Below are 15,435 nucleotides of genomic sequence, written 5' to 3' on the forward strand. Positions count from 1 at the left end.
CAGCTGGTCACCCTGGAGGAGGTGGTGGAGCAGAGGATGATGACCAAACTGCTGGCCATCATGGACAATCTGAGGAGCAGCTTCTGCAACAGACTAATACAACTCCGCTGCTCCAAGGAATGGTACAGGAAGTCATTCCACTCCACTACAACAAGACATTTATCAATGTGTCTTGAGTCTGGCAGATCACAAAAAGACGTTATCACTTTGCCTGCCGATGAAACCACTTTACATACTGGACACTTTACATTCTAAACGTCATTCATTATATCTTATGTCATTTCCACATCCATGCACATTCTCATTTGCACATTCTCTCACTTGTGTACATTCTGTAGATTTTTTTCTATATTTTATTTTTATTTTGTTTTACCTTCACTTTACACCCTAATATTCTGTGTTGCCTTACTGTTTACCCCTTTGTTGAATATCCACGCTGCTGTAACAACTTGATTTCCCTCCAGGAATTAACAAAGTCCTAACTAATTTCCTGCATCACTGTTGCCCTCTGCTGGTCAGCACGAGCTCAGCTGCAGCGCTGTGATTGGTGGAGAGATGTCCCTCGCGCTTGGACTGAGCGCGCGAATGCTCCCACTTCTCCTACAGCCGGCTGCGCTGTTAGCTAGCAGTTAGCTTAGCGTCGTTCACACTATGGTCTAAAAAGCACCGGGGCGGTCAGCTAGCACACCAGAGGACGGCCTGAGACGAGGCTCACTGCTACCGCATCTCAATAAACCTCGCATCTGTGTTCTGTCTGCTACTTAAGATACAAACGATGGCGGACAAAGAAGGTAACGTGAATTTCTTTGTGGTCAGCAATAGAAACGGCGTCATCTGACATGTCTGAGCTAACTACCCGCTAGCTTAGGTAGCAGCTAAGACAAGCTGCTATATCCCTCATGCTAACCCTTATTATTCAACGCAAGCTAGGTAAAATTGCAATGTGTGAAGGTTTACACTCTCGATTTCAGTTTTCAAAGTGTTTTCTCACAAGTTGGTGTAATCTTCTGTGGACTAATCAGAACACAAAGGGTTAGACTGGCTGTCGTATAACGTCTGCTAGGTATGCTAAATGCTGTAGCAACATAGCCAGGAAACTTCACCGTGAAATGTCTCTCAAAACACTCATCCTGCGACACACTGAGGATTAGTCAGGTCGGCAGGTAATTTATGGGACCTTTATTGGCCTGCAGCTTCAAGCAGTAGTTGTTTAAGCGGCGCAACATTAGCATTCGTTCATATCATGGGCTATAATTAGGGATGTGTGAGGAGGGGGTACCTTGTCCAGTGAAGTTGGGGCTCATAGACGAGACAGCGGATAGGGAAAAACGGCACTATTTCTTTAATCGAAAGTAGTTCATGTGAAAACTGTATACATGAGACTTTCTAGATGTGCATTACTCGAGGGAACAAAGAAAATTGTTTCTAGGGTGTTTGCAGGTGAACATTTTCAGTGTCTTTTGTTTTTAAACTAACACTGCACTGTATTGGTGAAATATCATAGTCAGCACTCTCAAATTCGGTCTTATAACTATTTACATAGTCAGGTACCACTACAAACAATTTTTGGTTTTATTTCATTATGTAGTGTTTAATAGTTTGGATGGCACAATATTTTAAATACCTTTCGAAGAAGACCAAAAATATGACCCCTGTGCAGCAATTCATCCTGTACACAAAAGCCTTGTTCCTAGTGTAAGTTACTAAAGCTACATATGATCACAATGACAGAGTATGTAAATAATTAATAAAGTTACCACTGGATTGCCCTGCTGTGTGATGCTGTAGTTGTTGAAAAAATTAAAGAAAAGAAGGCAACGTTCTACATTTGCCTGTTCAGTGCATAACAGAATCTGAAAGAAAATTACAAGTGTTACGTTAGTATGTGAGTTGGCAATCTTGTGTTACTGAAGGAGAAAAAACTAAGCTACAAAGCACGATTTGAATGTCAGGAGGTGAAGCTCATCTCAGGTGGTCTCCAGACCAGTTTAAAAAAGAAAACCCTGACTATCGTAGAGACACACGGTTAGCTGTCTTGTTGTTAAACTAACATCCTGAGTTAGTAAAGGCTATAGCCATATCACACAAGTGTTTGTAGTAACTACATAAATACTGAAAAAATGTGTGTAACCAGTTATTGTCACAGTTCTTTCATTCCTTTGTCCACTCTAGGTGGTGCATTTGATGATGCCGTGGAGGAGAGAGTGATCAATGAGGAATACAAGATCTGGAAGAAAAACACTCCCTTCCTGTATGACCTGGTTATGACCCATGCCTTAGAGTGGCCCAGCCTCACTGCTCAGTGGCTGCCTGATGTCTCAAGGTAGAGACTTTTACACAATGGGACAGGAGTAATTCCTTTTTGCAAGACGAATATGCACTCCTTCACTAAGTGAAAATGATGAAACTTTTTTTTTCTTTTAACCAGGCCAGAGGGGAAGGATTACAGTGTGCATAGACTGGTGCTGGGCACTCACACATCTGATGAGCAGAATCACCTGGTTATTGCAAGCGTCCAGCTGCCCAATGATGATGCCCAGTTTGACACCTCGCATTATGACAGTGAAAAAGGAGGTTGGTGACTTGTTCAGGGGCTTCCAGCTTTTTACTTACATTTATAGTATGACCTTGCAGTGGATAAAATGTGCACTGCTTTTTGATGTAATCTGAATAAATATAATAAGGCATCGCCTTCATAGTGCATCTGTATAGTACTAATGTATTTCCTTTCATTATCCCAGAGTTTGGAGGCTTTGGCTCAGTGAGTGGCAAGATTGATATAGAAATCAAGATCAACCATGAAGGAGAGGTGAACCGTGCCCGCTATATGCCCCAGAACCCCTGCATCATTGGCACTAAGACTCCCACCTCAGATGTGTTGGTGTTTGACTACACCAAACATCCCTCCAAACCAGGTACATAGATCACATACGGTATTGGAAGGCACTGCTGAAGGTGACATGTTGTTGAACTTTTTCTTAATATCAAGTGGGGTAATTGTTACATTTTTAAAGTACTGAAAGGTGCTTAATTAGACAGTGAATTCACTTTGTTCTCCACAGATGCTTCTGGAGAGTGTCACCCTGATTTGCGTCTTAGAGGCCATCAGAAAGAAGGCTATGGTCTCTCATGGAATCCAAATCTGTCAGGCTCTCTCCTGAGTGCATCAGATGACCATGTAAGAGACACTTCCGGTGTTATTGTTGAGAACTAATATCAAGCAACTTTCCATATTTTGGAAATTTGTATTGCGCCAGTAATATTAGTGGCACACATTCTTACAATAAACTCATGCTGCGTTAAATTAAGAAGTGCTCTGAAATAATAAGGTGCTTGTATCTCATTCTTTTTTTTCTGTAGACAATCTGCCTGTGGGACATCAGTGCTGCACCAAAGGAGGGCAAGATAGTTGACGCAAAGACCATTTTCACCGGTCATACTGCTGTGGTGGAAGACGTCTCTTGGCACCTGCTTCACGAGTCACTCTTTGGATCAGTAGCAGATGACCAGAAGCTAATGATGTAAGAATCACACTCACAAGACAAATACAATATGCAGATGTAGCTGTTCACTTGAAAAGTTATGTGAGCTGACGCAGTCATCTGTTACTTCTTAAATAATGCTGAGGACTGACATCCACCCTGCCTCTTTTCACTTTAGCTGGGATACTCGTTCAAACAATACCTCCAAACCCAGCCATGCAGTCGATGCCCACACAGCAGAGGTCAACTGTTTGTCATTTAACCCTTACAGTGAGTTCATTCTTGCCACTGGCTCAGCGGACAAGGTAATATAATATACCACCACATCTAAATTATATTTTTATTCATCAATACACAACTTGGATTATACCTCTGATATCATGTGCCTTTTATACCATTTTGACGAAATGAATATCAGTGATATTGTTACTGTTATGCAACTGCAGTGTTAGCACAGAGCGTAAGAAAGTCTGGCAGGTATGTGTAATGCCTCTCTCCCACCCACAGACTGTGGCTCTTTGGGATTTGAGAAACCTGAAACTGAAGCTGCATTCCTTTGAGTCTCACAAGGATGAGATCTTCCAGGTAAGGTTTATGTTGAATGGATGAATTTTGAAAGAAGGTGGCAGGACATTTTCTGTCAAAATCTGAGAAGTTAAGTTAAAAGATAAAAGATGTGATAGTAAGTCTACATCCTCGATAAATAATTCAAACAGCCAAGAATGCACGTGACCTTGACATTAACTTTTCTAACTATTTTCTTATGATGAGCATATTTTACGTCTGAGTGGCGGTTCAGGTTGACCAACTTCAGTATTTTGACTGTCTGGTTTTTAGGTTCAGTGGTCCCCTCATAACGAAACCATACTGGCATCCAGCGGAACAGACCGTCGCCTCAATGTCTGGGACCTCAGGTAAACAACTTGACATTTTATGTAGTGATGTCCACTGACCTATGTAAGAAGCATCTTACCCCGATCTTCCTTCAGCTCTGCTAACTTGATGTTGTTGGCCAGTTTTTTGTTGTTGTTTTGTTTTTTTTGTTTTTTGTTTTTGGTGCATTTCTGTGGTTTTCTTTGTACTCATTAATCATGTTTAGGGGTTACAGACATCTCTTGAAGATGATGTAACATACAATTAGGGATGCATAATTTGAAAAGAGTGAAATAAGTCTTTCTTATTTCAAAATTAAGCCATGTTGCAATCATGACTTTTTTTTCTACATGGGCTAATTTCTGTTAGTAAAGTTTTTGTATGTTCTGAGAGCGCAGCACTAATTTTACACATCTACATCGCAGTCAAACATGTTTCTCAAAGACTAAATATTTGAATTGCAACATCAACGTGACACAGTTGTAGCTGTACCCATTGGGACCTGTGGGATAAGTCATGTTTTAACATGATTCATTAACTGGTTTATATGCTTTTTTAGTAAAATTGGAGAGGAGCAGTCTCCAGAAGATGCAGAGGATGGTCCGCCTGAGTTACTGGTGAGTTATTGAAGCCTGCTGATGTTTTGCATCTGTACTGACAATGTCATCCTGTGCTGAACATAACATTGTGCTGAATTGTTGTTTACTAGTTTATCCATGGAGGCCACACGGCCAAGATCTCGGACTTCTCCTGGAACCCCAATGAGCCCTGGGTTATCTGTTCCGTGTCTGAAGACAACATTATGCAAGTCTGGCAAATGGTAAGGCAGCTGTGATCACATTATACTAAAGCATGTCACCAATGTCCGTGTAGTTTCTCATTCATCCAGGTCATGGTTATCCAAAGTTGTTTAAATCAATCCAACTGGACTTTAAAGTCCAGTTGGATTGATTTAAACAACTTTGGATAAACATGTCACCAATGGATAGTCAAAGAACATGTTTGTTACTTTCCACTCTATTGTCTTAGAGAAAATTGTGTTCCTTTTAAGACAAGATGCAAGATATTACATTTTCTAGTATCATGTTGAGGTCACTGGTGGTACATCACAGACAGGCAGATTTCAAGTCTCCTACCTAATAATATGCAGAGCAGCCAACAATCAGGGAAAAGTCACGTGATGAGAGGTACCTGACGTTTCAGTTACCAACTACAAAGAGAAAATCTCTGCCAAGAGAACGTTTTTGGCATTTGTCAAGTGACTCAGTAAGAGCAAAGTGAGGAAATGGAAGAGACACAATGATCAGAATGGTAAGTTTACTGGCCCGTTTGTATATTCTGTTAGTGATCCTTTTCATACTAACACTTGTTTATCCTGTGAGATTGTACTGCAAAAAGTCAGGACAGTTAGCAGTTAGACATGTAGTGGGTCTAATTTGGCTCTTTGAAAACCTGAGGACAAAGGTACGAGATTCACTTCAGAAGTAGGGGAATCAAAATGCATGCACACGTTTTTGTTTGACTGCCTGGGGCTATGTTATATGTTATATTCACTCATGTAAACAAACTTGCGTGCAGCGGATGAATATGCGGGTGATAGGTCAGCCAGCAAGTATGATACTTCATTTGATATAGTGTCTTAAAAATAATATGGGACATGAGGGTAAGGTGTGTGGCAAAGTGGCTATTTTTAGCAGCTTGGCCTAACTGAATCTTCTTCATGGTTTTATTGCTATCAAAAAATTGCCACTGACTTGTAAATATGTGTAAAGTATTTGGCAAAATAGACTGACACGCTGTTTCTCCTTTCAGGCGGAGAATATCTACAATGATGAAGATCCTGAGGGTACAACAGACCCTGAAGCCACAGGCTAACATGCCTGCCTGCTGTGTGCATTTACCTGCAGCCTCTTCACATACCGTCACATCAGTCGTTCAATGCAGCTGTTTCTTCCATCTGCTCTGCTTTACCAGTGGGACACTATGCTGCAATACTGAAAGAAGAGTAATCGCTTGTAGCCGTTTCAGCTTTTGGAATGCTCCAAGTGAGGACCTCTTCTTTCATGAACTTGCTGCTTGAAGGATGTCACCCATGTTTTTTGCAACTTACCGAAAATGTATATTTTTGTAATCAAATTGGCTCTTCCTTATTCACTAAAATTATTTACAAAATGTGTTTTCAAATAAAAAAAATCTAAATTCCAAAATCTGAAAAGGTGATTATACAGACACCTGAATTTTGCTGGAAAAAAATGTTAGCAGTAAAATGTTAGCCAGCATTTGACACATTGCACAACATAAACCGTGTTTCCATCATGTATTTTATTTACATTTTGAAGCATTTAGAAATGTTGATGGAAACAGAAAATTTCAACAAAAAAAAAAAACTTGATTGGAAAACCTTTTCCAAATCGTAGTGAACATTTAACTTACTAGACTGATCAGCTGTTATGGCTTCTTTCATTGTTTTTGCCTCCGGACAGCATGAAACATGGCCAGTACCAGCTGACATGAAACAACAAATGTTCTGGACGTTGATTTTTACACCAGCTGTTTGAATTACATTAGAGTGAATCTGTATTTGAACTGTATGTTTGTGTTCCCATCTTCCCTTGCCTCATTCATTCATAACTCATGTAATTGTTGTCATATAGATTAGTGGTTGCATTATTTTCCTATGTTTAATATCTTGCATTTGTACAGTGAGACCATTCTTAATAAAATGTCTTTAATCTCTCTTTGCGCTTCACGTATTGTCAGTGTTTTTATATGAATAGTGTTTGCATATTTATTAAATGGGTCAGCGTTTTGCTAATCTTGGAAGTATTTTTAAACAATCTGTTATGACCCTTTTAGTGAAAGAGCCAGTAATGCCTCATACACTCTCCTCAGACCTGTTTATGTGTCTGCGCTGACATCTTGGTGCTCTTCTTTATCCTAACCTTGTTTTCACTCTTACTCAGTCCTCATTGTTTAGTTTCTCAGAAGTGTTGCCCTTATAAGTACATGAAACCCTCTGTTCTTTAGAGGCTAACATCAACTCACCAGTCCCACTCAGAGTGCGCTTGACCTTTATTCATAACAAAAGTCTCTACAAGCTGCAATCTACTTCATCTATACAGACTTCCAAAAACAGTTGTCAATCTCCGTTTTGACACGCTAACAATATCATGTGTCTATATGTGTGAAGTGCAATAAAGTTCACTGTGTTGCAGATAAAAAATAAAACTTTATAAAAGCTTTTTTTTCTTTCTTCAGAAAAAAAAGTCAAGAACATAAAATCATGTTTTCTCCTCCTGGTCACACTTGTGGTCCTCAATGGCAGCCCTGTAACAAAAACAGTTAAGTTATAGCTACTGATTTAAAAGGCTTTAATGTATTGTGCAGAGAAGATAAAAAACTTACCTGTAAAGCAGGAGTTTCTTGTTAAGTCTGTCTTTCAACTCCTCCATCTCGTTGGTGTTTCTCTTCTGAGTCTTTAACTCCATCTTCAGCTCTCTGCTCCTCTCCTCCAGAAAATGCACTGTCTCCTGAAAGGTAAAATTTCAGTGTTTTGCACATTTAAACCACCTCTTCCTAAGGTCCCCCAAACTTCTGCTTCTCCCTTAGATTTTATTTTATATTTTAAACACCCCCTTCTTGAAATTTTGCTTACCTTGTACTGTCCCACATCCTCTCTTCTCTGTATGTGGATTAGTTTGAGTTTCTCCTCTAAACAAGCCTTCTGCAGCTTCAGTTTTTGTATTTCCTCCCTGAAAGGTCCCAGCTGGGCCTTCAGCTCCTGAGCCTGCTCTTTGGCTTTCACCAGTGCACCAGCGGTTGCCTCTCTCCTCTTCAGCAATGCCAGCAAAATGGGTTCATACCTGGAAATCCAAACCACTTTTGTAACCCCACCACTGTATCATCACATTCTTAAGCCTGGAAATGCAGTGTCACCAAATGCCCATGTGTTAGGTGTGAAAACTGAGATTTTAGGTTTTAGTCAGGTAAAATCAGGTACCTCTCTTCCAGTGCTTTCAGCCCACCCTGCACATACTGCTGGATGTCCCCGCATGAATGCCTCCTGCACTCAGTCAACTCCTCCTGGGTGTTTGAGGTCAGCAAGGAGCTCTGGGCTTGAACCTTTGCTTGTAGCTCTAAGAGCTGCTGTTTCTGGGCTGATTTGAGCTGGCAGCCCTCCTCTGTCAGCTGGAGCACCAAGGAGTTCAGCTTCTCCTAGAGGATGAGAAGAATGAGATTTTCATGTGGACGTTTGCTAGCAATGTGCCACACAGATGATTCCTGAAAAGGGTCTTACCTCTTCTCTTTTGAGCAGCTCCATCTCACGGCGCTGGTTGTTCAGGGCTGCCTTACTCTGGGCACAGTTCCTGGCCATTGCAAACAGCTTCCTCCTCAGCCTCCTGAGCTCCTCCTGCAGCCCCTGTCTCTCCACATTCACCTTCCACGTCCTCCTCTCCTCCTCTGCCCTCTCCTCCTTGAGGCTCTGTATCTCCTTCTTCCTCTCCTCCCTTCTACCATTTTCTTCCTTCTTCAGTATCTTCATCAGTTCTGCCACTTTGATATCAATCCTCTCTTCTGTCCCTTCTTCCTCCTCACTCCTTCCTTCTCCTTTCTCTTGGTTTTGCCCTCTCAGTTGCAGCACTTCCTTCAGCAGCTCCTTCCTCCTTTTTTCTAACCATTCCACCTCCTCTATGCAGGCCTCCATCCGGCTCCCCAGTTCCCCTAATTCATTCACATCAGATCCCACATCAGTAGTGTCCATCTTGACTTCATGTCTGTCTTCAGCTGACAATTCAATGTCATCTACTTCAATTGCAGTTACGTCTCCTTTTGTTTCTGTGCCTTCATTAAACACATAACCTGTCTTCATCCCCTCACAGCACATTGGATCTTCGATTGTGTCAAAAGTCATTGCTGGTCTTGGAAATTTGAATCTCTCCACTGAGAATCCCCCCATGTTTTCATAACCAGGTAAGGGATTTTGTGCACTTCCATTTGTTGCTGAACCTACTGTCATTCTGTTCTCGCTCTCTTTGGAAACTGTATCTCCTTCCACATGTTCACCAGGCCACATTTGTAATTGCATTGGGTTGGTCTCCAGCTTCAGTGGTCTCTCCTGTTGAATGGGCACCTGTGTACCCTTATAAACATGAGGATTCTTACTGATCTGTACGTATTCTTGGCTTTCATCTGTAACCCAGTCTTGGGGCTCAAAATCCATGCCAGTCTCTTCCATACAGTTCTCCAGCATGGCCAACATCCCCAACAGCTGTCCTTCGTACTCCACCATGGTTTCACTCAGTTTGTTGCCTGCTGAGGTAAGAGGCATGTTGGTCTGGCGAGAGACTTCTGTGGTCCCTCCACGCTGGTTGATGATGGCGCTCATGCTTTGTGACTGACTTTGTGCTGGCTGGTCGTCTGTTCCAGCTCCGTCCATATGTGTGTCAATGTAGGTGGTGGAAAGATAGGATTGGGGAGATGGACATGTTTCTCCATAGCTTTCCATTCTAACGTCCTCTCTGCCCAGACTGTGACTCGATTCCCTTAGATTTGTTTCTGCATAACTTTCTGAGAAGTGAGAGCCAAAGGGGAAACCTGTGAGCTCCTCACAGCTTTTCAGTAAGTCATCCATCTCCTGCAGGTATGGCTTCAGTAAAGCAGATTGTTTAAGCTGTTGTTCTGTAAATGTGAGTCCTGATAGGTTTGTGTTGCACTCTTTTTGATCCATGGTGGTTCTGTCTGGATCACCTTCCTCTTCTTTGATGAAGAGTGGCTCAAAACCAGTAGATGAAATGTTATCATCCAGATCATCCATTTGTTGAGCGTAATTCTTGTGGCCTGTTTTGATTCAGAAGTCTCCTTTAGAACCGTCTCATCCCTTGACAGAAGCAGATGAATGATGTTAGACAGCCTAGTTGTTGTATATTAAGGCTGATAGTTGTAGATGTTGGCATCATGTTACATATCACAAATAGTAGGCCTGGCCTGCACTGATGACATGCCAGTGTAGGTATTGGGTTAATATTTTGGGCAGACTTCTTAGCTATGCTGATGCCATTAGCACATGTAGGCATGTTGGTGCAGCAGGCACATTTTAGCAGAGGGTATGGTATTGACAGCTGTCCCCTTAGGCTAAATGCCCAGTCACAAACTCACTGCCTGGCAATGGTCAGACACACACCTCGGACAAGCCTACTCATGCATTCATTCCACTCATGCAAACCGCAACACTGCTAATATAAACACATACAGACGGCTGTCGTCTGAAGCTCCAACAAGAGGCATTGCACAGATCACATTAACAAACAGATTGTCATAACATGTCATTGTGCCTGCCGATGGATGGGCATTTGGACTTTCCCTGGTGAATAATACAGCTGTAATTTTACCCTTTGAGGTGTTTGCCAAGACTGACCAGAGACTCTGCAAGAGTAAATTCATCAATTTGACCCAATAATGTCATCAGACAGAGATCTGTAATGTAGAAAGGGCATGGAGGAGAAGTGGGATACTCATGTAATAGCTACTGTTACTTAGCCAGAACCTCCACCAACAAAGTTCAACTTGCAACTTGTGTGTTCATATGAAACTAGGTCAGCTTATGTAGATTTTAGAAGCCAGCGAGCTTGTTCTTCCTTTGACTTTGCATGGCAGACCAAAGGCCTGGGAAAGACATGACAGTCACCAGCTGTCTTGGTGCAGGACAGGCATTGGCACAAGACACATTCCTTTTGAACTCCACCACCCATAGAAAGTACTGGCCTACATTTAATGACTACTCTGAGCATGAACGGTACTTCCTCAGTCAGCAACAACAAAATTCAAAAAGCTCTTCACTGTAAGCCTTATCTGACACGACTTTACAATTGCGCATTTACTGAAATGTTAGGAGACATGAATGATTAGTATGAAAATGTTTCTGTTTTTAATTTAAATTTGATCCGTGTCATCAGCAAAAACCACCATTATGTCAACATCAAATATAATTGAACGTACCTCTAAGCGTATATACCTGTTTCCTGAGTCCTTGTGCTGTATCCTAATGAGAAATCCGTTGAGCAAGAACAAAATGAGTAAATTGTGGTCCAAACCACAAAGCAAAGTGAGCAAAGAATGAGCGGGAGCAGTGAGTGCAGATAAATTAAGAAAGGAGGGGGTAAAGACAGTTGACCCAGCCTCCTCTCTCTCAGTCACTGTGCAGCTATGTGTGACCATGACTACCTCAGGTCTGTTTAGGTTTATTAATAAACACTGGGAAGGGAGAAAGAGGAGCTGCAGCAGGCTGTTTCAACCCCTGGGAGGGATAAAGGATTTGAAATGGATCTGTAAGAGTTACACCTGGTAGAAACTTGTTTTGTATAAAACCAATTTGTCTAATTTTACACTTACACAAGATGGAGGAAGGCCTTTGATTACGTCTCTGAAAGGTGGCTATGTTGTTGTTTTTTTGGGTTTTTTTTTTTGGCCAGAAAGCGTGAATTATCTTGCAGTATCCTGCTGGATTTCTAAGTATCTCAGTGTTTCATTTGTTGTAATTAAACCAAGATGCTAAACTTAATGCTTAGTGTTCAAACATGTGCAATGGCACAACTTAGTTTTAGTGAAAGCAGTGGGACCAGACCAGTTGCAGCACAAAGTATCTATTATGGTTGGTAAGAGGTGTGTGTGTGTTTATGATGAAAGAACATGGCTCCAGGATTCCACCCATGCCTTCTCATTATCGACAAGTCTTTAAATAGCTGCATAGGCTATTCTGATTACTTCCCCCGGGAGGATTGTTTTTCATCTAAACTTCTGAACCCTACAATTGTTGGACAGGTGGCCGTACTCTGGAGTCTAACAGCGACAGAGAATGAAAGGGTTGCAAATGAAACGTAAAGACGAGGGGATAAAGGTTCCTTCTCGATGATGGAGATGATGAGGTGATGATGAAATGATGGAGATGTTGCAATGCTGAGAAAGACATTGAAAATCAAATGTTGCTGGAATCTACATCTTGAGCTGTAATGACTACATATATTTTATTTTATACCCCCAAAACTATGATTTAAACCTGTTTTAGGAACTGTCTTTATGTCATGACATATTTTCTTGTATTTATAAGGATATACAGTATTTATGCTTTTTTTTAACCGTGCTTTTTATGTTTCATGCCTTCCATTACACACTATTTACCTAACAGTCAATCACCACTAGATGGCCTCACAGTTTCATTTTAACACCTTTCACAGGGTAACATCAGTAGGAAAATTGTGATTGCCTAAGGTGAAGAAACAGTTCTAACTTCTCAACACAGTTTTTCTGTTGACAGATTTATGAAAACAGCAGTTAAATGATAGTTTTGACTATACAGTAAATGTAAAATTACAGCACTTTAAGGTCATTTTTTCTCTCTCCTCTTTCTGTTTGTTTATTTCATATTATCTCATTGAGAAGCTTATTCCTGCTTCACAGAAACTGCTAGAAAGAGAATAATGAACCTAAATAATCCAAGATTCAATTACTGCAAATCACACTTTAGGGTGCATTTCACTGACTGGTTTTAGTAGGCATACTTTATTTGCAGTTAACACCCTGTAAAATAATGACACTCATCCCTTTGAGATTCTGATTCAGCGTTTCCATGGCGAGATTATGTCCCTGGTGCTCAAGACAAGATGTAATGCTTATCTAATTCACCCTCACTGACCACTTTATCTCAGTCTTTTGGCAAGTATAGGCTTTAGGAAAGAGGCAGTAATTTAGATGACGTGATGTCCGAGGTTATATCTGTTTCAGCACATAGTTTAACACTGTTGTGATGATGCACACCCACACAGCCACTGGGACCTAAAAGGACTCTGAGACTCTCCTTCACTTGCTTGCCATTAAAGTAATGTTCTTTTTCATTCTTCTCTGACTCTTTAATATTCATTTCCCTTGGAGAGGATGAAGGGATCATCTGTGTGAGTGCATGGGCGTTAAGTCAGACAAGTGGGAAACCAAATATTTAAGGGGGTGTTGTGGTTCAGGGCCCAGTTTCCCGCTGAGATGGGCCATATGCTGGACTTTCACTTGGACTGGTCTGTTACTATCTGCTCCAATCTGCAGCGCTGTCCAAACTCACCAGAACATCCTGTCAGTGTGTCCTCCTCTTCCTTCTGTTCCTCTTTCCACCCTTTAACTGTCTCACAAACAGCAGTAAGGTATCACAGAAAGCTGAACACAGATGTTATTTTTTATTATTATTCAGTGTCTCTAGTATCCTTTATTTCAGAGATGTGAGACAGACAGGGTTTCTGAAGTTTATTATTGTTTAGATTTGTAATCTTTTCCGCAATTTGGAGCTGGATGTAGAGTATTTTTTGGCTCACTATCAGACTTTGGTTCAAGACCACCTATGCTGACTATTATATGGTGTATTTTCCGCTTGATCTCTTCATAACATACCTAAATTCAAAACTTAATGTTGACATGGTCCATTGTCAGTCATAAAAAATCCAAGAGTAGCTACGAAACCCTCATGTTTCATCTCCAAATGTCCTTTATGGGTGGTTCCATTCTGTTTCTACTCAGTGTTTTGTGGTGGTCCCACTACATTGGGCCTTCACTGATTTAAGATATTTCTGTCTTATTTAGTAATGAATTAAGATTTAGACATTGCTGCCAAATATAAGCAATGATAAATAGTAGCTTCTGAAACAGAACACATCTAAACTCAAACAAACCATCACAGTTACACTGATAGTTTAAAATCGCTTCATTTAGACAGTTATGATCATATTTAGAAGAGAAGTCAGTGGTCACAACTTTGGTTGTGTATTTTAAGAAAAAAAAACGATATACAGCCAAAACTGTACTAGTGCTTTTATTTGTGTCCAACGCGCACAGCGTTTTGGAAGAAATCTGCATATATATGCTTTGCTAATGAAAATGAGCCTTGAGAGCAGAGGTTCCCAAACCTTCCAGCCCCTGACTCCTAAAATATCCATCCATCCATCCATCCATCCATCCATCCATCCATCCATCCATCCATTTATCCATCCATCCATCCATTTATCCATCCATCTATCCATCCATTTATCCATCCATTTATCCATCCATTTTCCTTTGCTTATCTGTGGTCAGGTATTTGTTGTAAAATAATAAGCCCAAAAAACTTGCAACACCCCACTAACCCCGAGGGCAGTTTAAGCACACCAACTTTAGGTCAATCCAAACCACAGTTTATGGTCCAAACACAGACCTACACTATCGTTCATTCCTGCTTTCTCTCATTTATAAAGACATTATCGGTCATTATTGCTGTGTGATACAGTCAGATAATTTGTCATTGACTAAACTTGATCATTTAATATGCTGTGTGGTGAGGAAAAGTCAGATGAGCATGAATGGATGCCGTTTTTATTCACAAGCATACTTTGTGATTTCGCTTTCGCAGAACATGCAATCTTTGACTGTTAGTCAGTAGTGAACTGCCTTGCTCAAAGGCACTTTGACAGCTATTTGCTGAGCTGGAATAGAACATTGAGCTGCACAGTGGCTTGGTGGTTTGCACTGTTGCTTGGCAGCTAGAAGATCCCTGGTTCACATCCCAGGTCTGGGATCTTTCTGCATGGAGTTTGCATGTTCTCCCTGTGCATGTGTAGGTTTTCTCCAGGTACTCCGGCTTCCTCCCACATTCCAAAAATATGCTGAGGTTAATTGGTGATTCTAAATTGTCTGTAGGTGTGAATGCGAGTGTGATGGTTTGTCTCAATATGTAGCCCTGCAATACACTGGTGTCCAGAGCGTCCCCTGCCTTCGCCCTAAGTCAGCTGGGATAGGCTCCAGCCCACCCTATTGAGGGTTAAGCGGTGTATAGATAATGGATGGTTGGAGTAGAACAATGCCCCTGCAGACTCTCCAGGGACATTTTCTCAGCTGGTCTAGGGATTAAAACTGGGGATCATCTGATAATAAGCCCACTTTAAATTCTAACTTCTGTCCTGTCGCTCTGGTCTTTGTTGTTCCCAGTCATCTGTCATGTCGTGCATCATACAGTATTGTGTCACTGTAGCTAAGTGAGTTTTAATGATGTGACCTTATCTGGTATTTACCT

The 15,435-nt window shown here is 41.2% G+C and overlaps 2 protein-coding genes across 4 annotated transcripts; one reads left to right on the top strand and one right to left on the bottom strand.

Annotated features, from left to right (window-relative positions):
• The first annotated feature begins 576 nt into the window (after positions 1 to 576).
• rbbp4 (retinoblastoma binding protein 4) lies at positions 577 to 7,093 on the top strand. The gene is made up of 12 exons (XM_023281658.3): positions 577 to 791; positions 2,173 to 2,323; positions 2,429 to 2,574; positions 2,742 to 2,915; positions 3,063 to 3,178; positions 3,361 to 3,521; positions 3,661 to 3,787; positions 3,990 to 4,067; positions 4,320 to 4,396; positions 4,915 to 4,972; positions 5,065 to 5,175; positions 6,168 to 7,093. The coding sequence occupies exons 1-12, from the start codon at positions 776 to 778 to the stop codon at positions 6,228 to 6,230; spliced, it is 1,278 nt and encodes a 425-aa protein (XP_023137426.1). The 5' UTR covers positions 577 to 775; the 3' UTR covers positions 6,231 to 7,093.
• A 316-nt stretch (positions 7,094 to 7,409) lies between these two features.
• On the bottom strand, positions 7,410 to 11,529 carry sync (syncoilin, intermediate filament protein). Of its 3 annotated transcripts, none has more exons than XM_055018133.1 (6): positions 11,352 to 11,529; positions 8,653 to 10,233; positions 8,356 to 8,567; positions 8,011 to 8,218; positions 7,761 to 7,885; positions 7,410 to 7,682 (listed from the first exon to the last, which is right to left on the bottom strand). In XM_055018133.1, exons 2-6 carry the CDS (start codon positions 10,168 to 10,170, stop codon positions 7,637 to 7,639), a joined length of 2,109 nt encoding a protein of 702 aa, XP_054874108.1. In that variant the 5' UTR covers positions 10,171 to 10,233; positions 11,352 to 11,529; the 3' UTR covers positions 7,410 to 7,636. The 3 variants fall into 3 exon arrangements, with proteins under 3 accessions (XP_054874108.1, XP_035809423.2, XP_023137445.3); XM_035953530.2 differs by having other exon boundaries at positions 8,356 to 8,570; positions 11,368 to 11,528; XM_023281677.3 differs by having other exon boundaries at positions 8,356 to 8,570; positions 11,352 to 11,528.
• Between the last annotated feature and the right edge of the window lie 3,906 nt (positions 11,530 to 15,435).

Source organism: Amphiprion ocellaris, chromosome 15, assembly GCF_022539595.1.
Source record: "Amphiprion ocellaris isolate individual 3 ecotype Okinawa chromosome 15, ASM2253959v1, whole genome shotgun sequence".
Taxonomy (NCBI): Eukaryota; Metazoa; Chordata; class Actinopteri; family Pomacentridae; genus Amphiprion; species Amphiprion ocellaris.

What these genes read in the sequence shown, in the direction of transcription:
- rbbp4 (XM_023281658.3), top strand. An exon ending in CCACTGGCTCAGCGGACAAG is followed by an intron (nt 3,788 to 3,989) that starts GTAATATAATAT and finishes TCCCACCCACAG; the next exon opens with ACTGTGGCTCTTTGGGATTT. An exon ending in ACAAGGATGAGATCTTCCAG is followed by an intron (nt 4,068 to 4,319) that starts GTAAGGTTTATG and finishes TCTGGTTTTTAG; the next exon opens with GTTCAGTGGTCCCCTCATAA.
- sync (XM_035953530.2), bottom strand. Translation starts at nt 10,170, where the DNA reads ATGGATGATCTGGATGATAACATTTCATCTACTGGTTTTGAGCCACTC. An exon ending in AGCTGCTCAAAAGAGAAGAG is followed by an intron (nt 8,571 to 8,652) that starts GTAAGACCCTTT and finishes CTCATCCTCTAG; the next exon opens with GAGAAGCTGAACTCCTTGGT. An exon ending in AAGAAACTCCTGCTTTACAG is followed by an intron (nt 7,683 to 7,760) that starts GTAAGTTTTTTA and finishes TTTTTGTTACAG; the next exon opens with GGCTGCCATTGAGGACCACA.